General features: G+C 38.3%; 1 protein-coding gene across 7 annotated transcripts in view; it reads right to left on the bottom strand.

The window, feature by feature from the left end:
• Positions 1–2,274: 2,274 nt before the first annotated feature.
• Positions 2,275–13,838, bottom strand: part of Tut4 (terminal uridylyl transferase 4) — a 113,976-nt gene continuing 102,412 nt past the window's right edge. For 3 of the 7 annotated variants that reach the window (XM_028888620.2, XM_028888627.2, XM_028888644.2), the window contains exons 28-30: positions 11,729–12,179; positions 3,547–3,702; positions 2,275–2,980 (exon numbers count right to left, since the gene is read on the bottom strand). In XM_028888620.2, the coding sequence (XP_028744453.1) occupies positions 2,910–2,980; positions 3,547–3,702; positions 11,729–12,179 (678 nt within the window). In that variant the 3' untranslated portion in view covers positions 2,275–2,909. The remainder of the gene's footprint in view (positions 2,981–3,546; positions 3,703–11,728; positions 12,180–13,838) is intronic. The other 4 variants (XM_028888635.2, XM_028888641.2, XM_037202790.1 and 1 more) reach the window with 3 other exon arrangements.

The raw sequence follows: 13,838 nt of genomic DNA, 5'->3' as shown, positions 1-13,838 counted from the left end.
GATATGTTCAGAATTAGTGAATGGAACACTGTCAAAGCAGTGAAATGTGGGTTAAAATTCAGGAAAGGGGGTCTGCGCTCCCAGCATACTGCCTTGTTGGAGTTTTTAAATGTTTGTTTGTTTCCAATAAAAACTTCAATTATACACAAAAGCAGAAAGAACAGTGAAAAGAGTATCATCCTCTTAATCTCCAGGTTGAATACTTGAATGCTTACAAAACATCTATTATTTAATTAATTATTTTTTAGGCAAGCTTTTGTAGCTCATGCTGGCATGGAAATCTGTGTAATTGAGGATGACTTAATTTCTATTTATTTACTATTTAATTAATTATTTTTTAGGCAGGCTTTTGTAGCTCAGGCTGGCACAGAATCTCTGTAATTGAGGATGACTTAACTTCTATTCATTTACTATTTAATTGATTGATTATTTTTTTAGACAGGCTTTTGTAGCTCAGGCTGGCACGGAAATCTCTGTAATTGAGGATGACTTTTAATTTCTTGCTGACTGTGTGAGACAAGCTCTCACTATGTAACCCCAACTAGCCTGAAACTTGCTATGTAGATGAGGCTGACTTCAAACTCAAAATCTGCCTGTCTCTGCCTCCCATGCACTAGGATTAAAGTTGTATGCCATCATGCCTGACAGACCTTAATTTTCTTGATCCTCCTGCCTCCATCTCCAGAATGCTGGGATTGCAGGATGCTCCAAGTTGTTTTTTAACACAAAAGTACAGGGGATCAGGTATATTATTAACAAAAGAGCTGACTCCATTTTAAGGTTCTGAATGATACTGATTCTGTAATGTAGAAAAGCAACAGTAGCTGGGCGGTGGTAGCGCACGCCTATAATCCCAGCACTCGGGAGGCAGAGGCAGGTGGATCTCTGTGAGTTCAAGGCCAGCCTGGTCTACAGAGCTAGTCCAGGACAGGCTCCAAAGCTACCGAGAAACCCTGTCTCGGAAAACCAAAAAAAAAAAAAAAAAAAAAGAAAGAAAAGCAACAGTAAATATACCTGTTCTTAACTTGGGCCTGTAAATATGGCAGGGATACCTCAACCACCTGCATTTCAGGGATATTACAAATGTCAAGTAGAAAATATGGCAAGAGCCCAAACAGTCTCTTATTTAAGTAATATACACGTGAGGAAGCAGAACAAAAATAATACCCTATCCTTAAAAATAAACTTCAATCTATTAGTTTTTGCAAACATCTGTAGTTTCAGTTGGCAAATCTAATTGAAGGAAATAATAGAAAAAAATAGCTCACTGTAAAAGGAATAGCTAACAAAATATGCCACTACTCTCTCAAGTCTGAATTTCAATATACCATACACTTTATGGTAACATCTTGCTTAATGACTAACTTCATGGCTGAAAATTCCTACAACGGGTGTTGCGATCTCAGAACTACCTGTACAGTACAGGTTTATGGTGAAGCTGGTGTATCAAACCTATTGTACTGCCAGTTGTAAAATGGTACAGCACCCACAATTCTGTATAGTTCATAATAGTATGTTTTATATAGTTAGAGCATTTCTACTATTATAAGGGTATGATATATTCTGCCAGCAGCCAGCCTCACACATCTCATGTTTACTGTGTCTGCTAATTCCAACAAGAAGCCAAATAAACTGATTGACAGTATCTAAGTTTAAGCAAACGGCGATGTTTGATCAATAATGACATCACCCATTGATGTATTTTTCAGAATACATCTCAGCAGTTACAGGGCTCATGACTGATCACAAGTATTGATAAACAGTCACCATCCTGGCAAGTGTCTTCCCAGGTAGCAGCACAGGGTTCTGAATGGACAGTCTGGCACATACTAGTTCTTCACTAAGAAATTGTTTTTCCTCTACTTTCCTTTTAAAAGATTTTGGAGGAGGGGCAGGAGGCAGGAATGGGCTGGAGGGAAGGTATTGCTAGGGATTGAACTCAGTGTCTTGTACAAGATAGGAAAGCTCTCTGCAACTCAACTACAACCCCAGCCCTCAAAAGATGAACTTTAAGTCAAACTGTAGCATGTCATTGCTACCTTTGTATTTCACATCACTGTTCTGTTTTCCAGTTTTCATTTTCAGTGATAAAATGGACATAGTATCTGCTCCTATCACCTCCATATGGTAGTTGTAAAAATCCAATAAAATGAAGGAAAAGACCTTTCAATCTCTACAACTAAGTCTAATTTAGAATAGTCACTGGGAGTAAAATACTTCCATTATTACAGTGTATTCCTATCATCTAAACCAGATGAATTAACCAAATTTGACTCTTGTCAAAAAGATTTATTAACTTAAAATAGAACTTCAAATACAGACAAAAGCAACTTTCCATTCAAGTTTGAATATATTCAACATACAAGTATGTAAAAGAAATTTTTTTTTGAATCTTTATGTTGTAATTTTATTTATTTATTTTTTTTACCTTTTAAAAAGTTTTTGGCACTACAAGGTTCTGTAAAGAATAGAAGTGACAAATTTAAAACACATGAAATCCTTTCCTAATCCTTAAGAACAATATATATAAAGTCTGAAGCAACCAAAGTATGAATACAGCTAATAGAAAATAAAGAATGTAATTTTTTAAATTCTCTCTTTATACAATTCATCAAGATTAAACAAAACATAAAATTCCCTTAAAAATAGGGTAATAAAATAGATGAAATTTGTATCACTCATTTTAGTGATACCAGTAAAAACTATAGTTCATATTTATATACAAATAATACAGTGTTTAAAAACAGTCTTAGAATTTAAATAAGCTATCTAAACGTGTGTTAAAATTTTAAATCAGGACCTGATTTGTTTTGCTTTCCTTAAATGTCACTTTTTCTGCTGAGTGTAACTGACACTGAGGTACGGATACCCTTGAGACAGCAGGATTGGTTGGTTGCTGTGGGCTGGCATTACTCCGACACGTTTCCTCTTGGTGGATGGGGACAACGCTCTCTACAGCGACGGGCAGCACATCTGTCTGCTGGAAATAACATAGACAGTAGACTCAAAGACTTGTGCCTACTTACCTAACAACCCCTTAAAATAAATTTGTAACTAGTCATACAGCACTTAAAACATCCATGTAATAAAAGCAGCATGACAAAACATTTGGAGGGAGGAGGCAAATCTAAGTGTAAGAAGAAAGGAAACAAAAACACACAAGAAACCAGGGAAAGAAACCCCACACAGAAAACCTGCAAATTCTTCTATAACGGACAGAGCTTCCTCAACTCTAGATCTCTGCTCAAGAGAAAAACCCAACCATAGTCAAAGTACTGCCATTCACTCTTTAACAGTGGTTCTCAACCTTCCTAATACTGCAATCCTTTAATACAGTCCTTGTGTTGTGGTGACCCGCAACTGTAAAATTATTTTCATTGTTACTTCACGACTGTACTTTTGCTACTATTATCAATCATAATGTAATATCTGTGTTAAATATTTACTGAATGCATGAATGTTACTCCTAGATTCTGGTCTCCACTGAGATTCCCAGCTTAGAATAATAGCCACCCGGCTTGATAACTGATTTGTAAGCACTGGTACCTTGAGCGTAGAAGGGCTTGGGCTGAAATCTTGGATTTCCCTGATGCATGAAGTTTTGATGCAAACCATAAGGCCACGAAGCTGGGACAAGGGGGAAATGGGGACGTGGTGCATGTTCCCATGGAATTGGAGGAGTCAGTCCTCGAAAGCGTGGTTCTGCATTCCAACAAAAAAAGAAAACCACATTTATAATACTAGTTAACTAATTCAAATATTCCTTCATTCCAGAGACATACTGAATAACTACCATCAACTGTGTATTATGTTAAATTCAGATATCAAAGTTCTTTTAAAGAAGCAAGCATTATTATTTGTTCAAGTTACTTGTGTACATGATGTATACAATAATACGTCAGTTATACCAAATAGGGCTAATGCAGAATTTGAAGGGGAGAGGTTTTCTTACAAAGACTAACCAGAATTTTAACGAAGAGACAAAAGTGGCAGAATGGGCATTTTAGGTAGAAGAATGTATAAAAGGCAAGAAAGTTTGGGACTAGAAACATTCAGGATCAAGAGGTCAAAGGAGAAAAGGTCAAGCTGAGCATGGTGGCACACACCTTTACTCCCAACACTTGAGGCAGAGGCAGGTAGATCACTGTGAGGATCAATGAGTCCAGGACAGCCAGAGCTACACAGAGAGACCCTGTCTCAAAAAGCAAAAACAACACATACACAACAACCCCAACAAACAGGAAGATGAAGAAATGGGTCAGGTAGATTGGGATACACATCTGAAAGAATCTTAATACATCATGCTACAAAATTTATGTTTTTACCATTATGATAATGTCAATTAGGCCAGAATCTCAGGACTGGAAGAAGCTTGTACAAAAACGTTAAGGTACTGTGGTTGAAAACTTGGGTTTTGGAACCAAACATATATAGGTTCAAATCACAGTTCTGAAAATTACGATGGCTCCTTTTTGAACTTCAGGTTGTAAAAGATGATCGAAAAGAAAACTTAACACAAGCTCTGGAAAATAAACAAGAAGACACACACACATACTCTCTCTTTCTCTGGATCCAGGCAAAGTGGATACAAGTACTTTCCCCAACAGCCTGAACTTGAGTCCAGAAATTCTCGGTGAAAGAGGAAAACGGACTCCTGAAAGTTGTCCTCTGACCCCCAAACATGAGGTATAGTGTGTGTAAACTTGCACAGGTATGTGGCTAGTCTCAACCAAGTCTGGTTTGTGTCTTAAAGGTACATTTTTTTTTTTTCAAAGTACAGTACCCACCAAAACTGGGTGTTTCTAATTGTTTTTCTCCCTCAGGTAACAATATGTCAGAAAGTAACTGAAAGACATTTCTAACCTTAGACTCCTGTTAGGACATAGAGAATGGAAAAGCCTGTATTTGCTATATTTTCATAATCAAGTCTTTTTGGGATGCAATCAGAAAAGGCTGGTTTACAAGTTTAAAAAGTCACATTACAATTAACAGAGCTAAAGTTAAGGGAGCAGAATTTGCAAAATAAATGAGAATTAAATATCATCATGGCCAACTGAGAAATGGTATTTTAGCAAAATAAGGTATTTTTAAGGACATACTTCAATTTCCCTTGCTCAGTTTTCACAGCCAAATATGTAACATTAATATCTCACCAAAGATATTTTTAAAAATGAAGAGCAAGCCTTTAATCCCAGGCGTCTAGAGGCAGAGGCAGGTGGATCTCTGTGAGTTCCAGAAGAAACAGGACTACACATAGACCTCATTTCAGACAACAACAACAAAAATATTACATAATCTTCCACTCTAATAAAATCCCAATTTTCAGGCTCATCCACTGCACTTGGGATACACTGACCTCTGCAATTTCCCTAAATTTTCGAAGCTTGACTACATAATTGTATTGGTGGGCAATTGCATTTGTGATCTCCTAACTTTCAATTTAATATAGTCCCACTCAGTCCTTCTACTTTAACACAGTAATATTTTTACCTTTAATATAGAGTTGTATTCCTATAAACCAAACACTTGAGTTTTCATGTAGTATTAATATAGAACATAAATAGTGCATCTAATATTTTCAGGCACTAATCTAGATACTGCAGAGGCTTAGTCGAATAACAAGGCTTAGACAGTGGTTCTCGACCTGTGGGTCACAACATCTTTGGGAGCTGAATGACCCTTTCACAGGGGTTGCATATCAGATATCCTGCATATCAGACATTTATGATTCATAACAGTAGCAAAATTACAGTTATGAAGTAGCAATGAAACAATTTTATGGTTGGGGGTCACCACAACAGGAGGACTGTGTTAAAAACGGTCACAGCACTAGCAAGTTCAGTCTAATGGGTTAAGCACACAAGTATGATTTTTAACACAGTTAGAAAAGTGCTGTGATATAAATACTAAGAAAACAAGCAGACAAAAGATGAAATTCAACTGGAGGACAAGATCGGCAAGATTCAAAGTCTTCTTGAAGACAGTGATATAAATTAAGAAACCTTTAGGGCAAGGCAAGAGGTATGAAAATGGATATTAGAAGTTATGGAAGACATCCCAGGTAGAAGCAACCACTTTTATAACCTGGGTAAGAGACAATACGGTAGATTTCCAAGATGTTTTGTAAATTAGTTCATTATTATTGAAACAAAGATACACCAATGGCAGGTTGGAGAAAGTACTTTTTTTTTTTTTTTAAGATTTATTTATTTATTTATTTAGTATACAGAAGAGGGGTGCCAGATCTCATTACAGATGGCTGTGAGCCATCATGTGGTTGCTGGGAATTGAACTCAGGACCTCTGGAAGAGCAGTCGGTGCTCTTAACCTTTGAGCCATCTCTCCAGCCCCTGGAAAAAGTACTTGTAAAAAAAGTGAACTAATCTACCAAAGGACAAAATACAGGTTTTGTCTTTATAACTCACTGACAGTCATAGCATACATGTAATAAATGTCTTTGGTCTTAGAAACCAGAGTTCCATTTACTTTATTCCAAACAGGTTAGAGTTACTGCTGTGGGATGTTCTTTCTGTATGCTGTCAGTATGTGTTGCTGCCATTGGTTAATAAAGAAGTTGCTTTGGCATATAGCAAGACAGGTTACAGCCAGGCAGGAAATCCAAACAAAGATACAGGAAGAAGAAAGGTGGAGGCAGGGCAGATGCTGGGGGCTGCTGGGAGAGCAAGATGTAATGGAACATAGGTAAAGCCATGAGACACATGGCAATACACAGATTAATAGAAATGGGTTAATTTAAGATAAAAGAGCTTATTAGCAATAAGCCTGAGCCATGTATGTTTATTTGGAACCAAGCAGCTGCGGGACACAGGAAAACTTCCAGCTACATTGTACCTTCTCTAAGAGATAACATACTTTTGGGTTGGAGATAGAACTATGGTACAGTAATTGCCTAGCATGCATGCACTCTACGTTCGATCCCCGCCCCCCCACCCCCAAATACAGGGTTTGTCTGTAATAACCACCCTGCCTGTCCTAGGACTCCCTTTGTAGAGGCTTGTCCTTAAACTCACAGAGATCCGTCTGCCTCTGCCTCTTGAATACTGGCATTAAAGGTGTGTGCCACCATGCCCAAGCCATGTAGGTTCAATTCTTAAAACCACCAGAAGGAAAATCCAAACAAAACTTTTCACTGGAAATATCTCTAGTGTTCCTTTGAAATTAATAAAAGGAGCCAGATGTGGTGGTGCATGCCTTTAATCCTAGAACTCAAGGAGCAGAGGCAGGTCAATCTCTTAGTTGAAGGCCAGCCTAGTCTATAAAGTGAGTTCCAGGACAGACAGTGTTACCCAGAAAAACCCTGTCTTGAAAAAAAAAAATTAATAAATGGAAAGAACTGAGCCACATGTGGTGGTACACCTATGTAATCCCAAAAGAAGCAAGAGGATCACTTCAAATTAGAAGCCATCCTCATCTACACAATAAATTCTAGGCCAGCCAATGTTATACAGTAACACCCTGTCTCAAAAACAATCAAATAAAACTCAAACAAAAACGACTGACCTCATCTAAAAGTTCTTGTCTATGCAAACTATACTTTAGAATAATTAAGCAGAGGGCTGGAGAGATGGCTCAGAGGATAAGAGCAGTGACTGCTCTTCCAGAGGTCCTGAGTTCAATTCCCAGCAACCACATGGTGGTTCACAACCATCTGTAATGAGATCTGGTTCGTTATTCTGGCCTGCTGACAAACATGCTGTAAACATAATAAACAAATAAATCTTAAAAAAAAAAAAAAAGAATAATTAAGCAGCTAATAGGAAAAAGTTCCTAGTAGAAAAATCACAAAGACTCTATAACTAGTAGTGAAATTGTGGGCCTTAACAATAATTACAAATAGGGCTGGAGAGATGGCTTAGAGGTTAAGAGCACTGACTGCTCTTCCAGAGGTCCTGAGTTCAATTCCCAGCAATCACATGATGGCTCACAACCATCTGTAATGAGATCTGGCACCCTCTTCTGTATACCTAATAAATAAATCTTGAAAAAAGAAGAAAAAAAACAATAATTACAAATAATAACAGACACCATTAAATTAAAAAAAAAAAAAATCAATGAGGAAACAAGTTGGTCCCATCTAACTTTGTATATATGTAGGTGTTGGGTGAGAGTATCTGTGAGTGGGGGTGGGGTAAGGGAACAAGAGAAAAAGTGTGTGTGTGTGTGTGTGTGTGTGTGTGTGTGTGTGTGTGTGTCTTCAGACAGAGCCTCACTGTAGCTCAGGCTGTATTAACTGTGTGCACCAGTACCCACAGCGCAGTATACGTGTGGAGGAGGTGATAAAGACAGCTTGCCCTGGTTCCCATTTCTACCATGCGGATCTTGGAAACCAAGATCTATCTGGCTTAGGTGGCAGAATGTTTACTGACTTAGTCACCACACCTCCCCAAATTGAAGTTTAAAAGCAATTTTAGTCCACTGTCTGAGATTTTATTTTAAAATTGTGGTTAAGGGGTCAGATTAAAAAGAAAAAGGAAAAAAAAAAAAAGGAGCAAATTACTGGTAACTGTTAAGTTCACTGGTGGTATTTCACTCTCTCATTTTGTACATTTGAAATTTCCCACTTAGTATTTAAGGTGAAGATAGTTATCACTACAAAGCTGGATATAAAATTAGCAGATACAGCAAATACACTACTTTAAATAGGCAAGAATTATTATAACATTTTAGTAATATAGTAGGTAACCTTTAAAATTGTTTATTATTGTATGTCTCAAATATGTGTATTTATTCAGATATCAGAAACAACTACTGTTTATTAATTCTACTAAATGCAGTTATCTTTTGCTTTTTGAATGTATTGCCCCTTAGCCATGGTGGCACATTTTTGTAATCCAAGCAATGGGGCAGCAGAACTGAGGCCGAGCTAAGAGGACTGCCTTGAGTTCAAGGCCACCTGGTAATACAGAAGGAAGAGGTAGAAGGGGGAAGGGAGTAGAAAGGGAAAGAAAGTAAAGAGAATGAACAAAAAGACGGGGGAAGGGGGTGACATTCTCTAGAGGAGCCCATGCCCACACTTGGGTATGTCTCCCTTTCTACAGCTTTGCTTTGAGAAGCCCACACTGCCTGTGACCTTGTCAGAGGAACAGCAGGTGGTAACTGAAGTCCAGGTGTCAGCCCACCAGAAGAACAACTCTGACGGGTATATCTAGTTTAAGCAAGGCTTGCGAGAATACAGACCCCACAATGTCTTTTGCTTCTGCTGTGTGTGCCTTTGCACACTCGCTACTGCTATCTTTCTCTGGTATCTGACACTAGTTGAATTGGGTGTGGGGGAATACCTATTTCCTGTATTGTCACGTGTTTATCCCATAAACATCCTGCTCTACTGGGCATTTGTGCCTGTGGATTGCCAGTAAGATGATTTCCTCCTAAAGTTACATTGTCTAACTGAGTTTAGATGAATAAAAATAAATACTAGGATATGTTTCATAGCTAAGGCCTATTGTCCAACAAGGCCTCTGAGTCACTTCTGATCTGCTTTAGATCACAGCTCAGAATTTTGATTTAGGAAAACATTTGAGTCCAGGAGCCAAAATGGCTCAAATTCCTTTAATTTTATTGCTGAGTACACTAGCTGATACAAAGCTTCAAAATAACTTCAGATTAGACCAGATGCCTACTAATGGTTTTTAAGATAAACATTCCCAATCTTTAGTTCACAAGGACACACAACTGTACTGTCTAGCTAAGTTGCAAATACAAAAACAGCACAATTATTGTTAGCTGGCAAATGATTAATTCCTTGCACCCATATCTGACCTCAATTTATGAAAATAAATTCTGACTATTCAAGGCTACAGAAAATAATTTGACTCTGTAGCCCCAAATGAGGGCTGCAGATGTTCTTGGATAATCAGAGGTTACACACTGGACGGAAAATATACTTTAAATTTTGGGCATTTTGGTAACAGTATCATGGAAAGTGCCAGCTGAACTGATATTAGAATATATACAGTAGCCTGAATCTGCAGCACCCTTAGCTCTCTGGCTTAGCTCTCTTTGTAAGATGTACTCACCAGGCATCTTAGAGACCTAAAGAGAATTCAGAATTTATGATTCCTGATTATAGAGTGTTAGTTACAAATGTTTACATAGTCATGAGTTAGTTGAATTGCTTTTTCACTGCCTGGGAATATTCAGGGTATCAGGTCAAAAGCGGCTATTACACTCAAAAGTATAGGGTATCAAGACACAATTTTCTTGTTTTCTGGGCTGTTCAATAGTTTAGGTTTATGAGTCTTTTAAAATTCCTAGTAAGATTACCTCTCAAGATAGATAATAAAGTAATTGATTCTTTATAACTACAATTTACAGCCTGCCTGTCAATTAAAAAGAGTAGGCTGAGAAACTATGTTCCTTGTTTGCTCATGAGAGTTGTCAGGATGTCTCTGTTTTCAGTCATGTCTTTATCTAGGAATGCAACTTGTTTATGACTCCTGTATTGCCTGTAAGAGCTTTGTTGGGATATATAAGCTGTAAAAAGACATGAGAGAATAAAGAAAGGAACCATTTAAAAGAACGTGTGTTTTCTTTCCCTAAAAACCCTCAGATAGAAAAGTCTTAGCTTCACCAACACCATGGGTTCCTCTCAAACACTGTGCTGCCTTGAGGCTGGTTCCCCACAGGCAGTGTTATCACACCCATGTTAGGTGTGTGTTACTTTGCTCTGGGTGTCTTTCTTTCTCCTAACCTTTGTGCATAAGTGTACATTAAAACATTTTTATTATGCCTCTCCCAATTAAAAGAAAGAGGAGGGGGCTGGAGAGATGGCTCAGAGGTTAAGAACACTGCTTGCTCTTCCAAAGGTCCTGAGTTCAATTCCCAGCAACCACATGGTGGCTCATAACCATCTGTAATGAGATCTGGTGCCCTCTTCTGACCTGCAAGGATACATGCAGACAGAACCCTGTATACATAATAAATAAATAAATTAATTAATTAAAAAAAAAGAAAGAAAGAGGAAGAGAAGGGAGGGACCAAAATAATGGACTGCTCCTCACTGTAGAGCACAGGATTAGTAAAAACCAAACCAAACAGACCTCATTAGTTTAAATCTTGAATCTACAACAATTAACTGATGACAGCTAAGTTATTTCTTCAATTTCATTCCACTCACCCTAGAGGTGGGGGAGGGGAGACATCTCACATAGCTCAAGCTGGCCTCAAATGCATTACCACACCTGGCTTTCTGTCTTTCTTTTGTTCTTTGAGACAGGGTTTCATTTAGCCCAGTCCGGTCTTGATCATCCTGAGTGCTGGGATTGCCAAGTTTACAATACCACACCCAGCAGGCTCTCAATTTTATCATTTATAAAATGAGTGCCAATAATACCTACACCAAATAACGTGAATGCGAAAAAAAGGAAAACAATAAGAAAAAGCAATATTTACAAGTATTAGCTCATTTAATATTCTTAACATTCTTGTTAGATGCTATTCATATCCTTATTGTAGAGATGAAACAAATGAATAGAGATGTCAAGACCTTGTAATAAATGGCAGACAAGATTTCAATCTTGACAGTATGTAAAATCTACACTGTTTACTTTTATCTAAATTCTATATTCTAAATTCTATATTCTAAATTCTATATTCTCGATAAATACAACTATTATCTTACTTCTATTGTTACCTAAGGTTCAAACAATAATACCAACCACTCAACCTTTCCACAGCCAAATATAAAAGAAGAAAAAAGGAAAATTACCTGAATTACCCACTGCACCATTGTTCACCAGGGAATTTGGAGCCACGGTACGAGGCCAGTGTCCATCATGAGAAGAGCTAGGGATTGCCATCGGTCTGGCAGCAGGCTGTGCAAAGATGATGCTGGGATCATTCAAGCCAATATTGCTGGGGGTACTGCCAGGTGCAGAGTGGAGCATTGGGCCATGGATGGGCCAGGATGGGGCAGGGATCTGGAGGGGGTGCATTGGCAATAATCCCATACTGTGCATGGGAGAATACTGAGCTGGTGGTGATTGAGGAAAGTTATACAAGGGCATCTGAACTTGATGAGGGGGCTGGCCTCCTTGCTGGGGTGGGCCAAGCTTAGGCTGGGATCCGGGCTGGGATGGAGGAGGCTGGGGAATAGCAGGTGGTTGGGGAGAATTCTGTGGAAATGGCTGGGGCTGAGGAGAATAAGATGGTGAATCAGACTGCAGGAAAAAGGAAAGACAATTTAAAAATTAATTTACGAACATCTTAATTTCCTAAAAATCAAGATTATTAATTTCCTAAAATGAAGATTAAAACATAAGAGCAGTTATTTCATTTAAACAGCATATACAGAACTATATGATACATAATAACAAATAATAAAATCGCCTATTATATGAAGGTTAAATTTTTCCCAAGGTGCTCAAATTCTCTTTTGGGGGGGGGAGGAAGGAAGGGAGGGAGGGAGGAAGAGAGGGAGGGAGAGAGGGGGGAGAGAGAGAGAGAGAGAGAGAGATTGAGATTGAGAGAGGCATCATTCCCATCATGAACAAAATATTTCCTTTGTAAACCAGAAATGAATATATAAATGACTCACAGCCACTTTCATTCAATTCCCTGAACAACTGTGTGTACTAGGCATTATTACTAAGTACTTAAAATATAACGCTAACGTGTATGCCTTCATGAAGCTTAAAAATTTACTTAGCAGGGAAATCAGGGAACAGAAAGATTATACAAGTAATCACAACAGAGTATGATTATTACTATGATTGTACAAGCAGGTACAGTAGTGTGTAATATCTGTAGTTTGAGCAGACAGGAGGATAAAGTCAGAAGATCCTGTTTCCCTGCCAGCCAGCCTGGGCTACAAATTGAGACTATCCCAAAAGAAAAAAAAAAAGTGATTTAGAGTATATAATGATAAACAGGAAAAACTAACTTCCACTTTTCAAGAAATATAGAGATCAAGGAGTTTTCCAGAGGACATAACCTTTAAACTGAGACTAAAAGGTAAACAGAAGCAAATCTAGTAAGTCAGAGGATACAGAGAAAACACCATGTCTGACAGTCTAAGAGCACGAAAACACTGAACTGTTTAAGGTAACTGCAATTTCAACGTTTAGTAGTAGAATACACAGGTAAGAGGATAACATATCTGTTGTGGAATAATCTTTCTGTACACTGTTTTTGCCAAGGAGCCTTCTGATTGGTTTAATGATGAGCTGAATGGCCAATCGCTAGGCAGAAACAGGTTAGGCAGGCATTCCAGGCATAGGGAAATGAAGAGGAGATGAGTCTAGGCACAAGAGACACCAGTGGAGAGGAAGCAGGAGGTGCAAGACAGAAGAGAGGTAAAAAGCCACAAGATAAAACATAGGTTAATATAAGTAAGTTAATTTAAGTTATAAGAGCTAGTAGTGTTCTGTGGGATGTTCTGTATGGCAAATGTGTTGCTGACTGGTCAATAAATAAAACACTGATTGGCCAGTAGCCAGACAGGAAGTATAGGAGGGACTAACAGAGAGGAGAATTGAGAGAACAGGAAGGCAGGAATCATTGCCAGTCGCCGCCATGACAAGCAGCATGTGAAGATGTCAGTAAGCCACGAGCCATGTGGTATAGATTTATAGAAATGGATTAATTAAGATATAAGAACAGTTAGCAAGAAGCCTGGCACGGCCATACAGTTTGTAAGCAATATAAGTCTCTGTGTTTACTTGGTTGGGTCTGAGCGGCTGTGGGACTGGCGGGTGACAGATTTGTCCTGACTGTGGGCCAGGCAGGACAACTCCAGCCACACTAGTGGAACAAGCCTAAGCTATAGGCTGAGCTCTCATAATTAATAATAAATCTCCATGTCATTTTTTTTGTGAGCT

The sequence above is a fragment of the Peromyscus leucopus genome, chromosome 2 (assembly GCF_004664715.2).
Source record: "Peromyscus leucopus breed LL Stock chromosome 2, UCI_PerLeu_2.1, whole genome shotgun sequence".
NCBI lineage: Eukaryota > Metazoa > Chordata > Mammalia > Rodentia > Cricetidae > Peromyscus > Peromyscus leucopus.
Note: the sequence above shows the minus strand (reverse complement) of the source record. Positions and strands in the feature narration are given on the sequence as shown.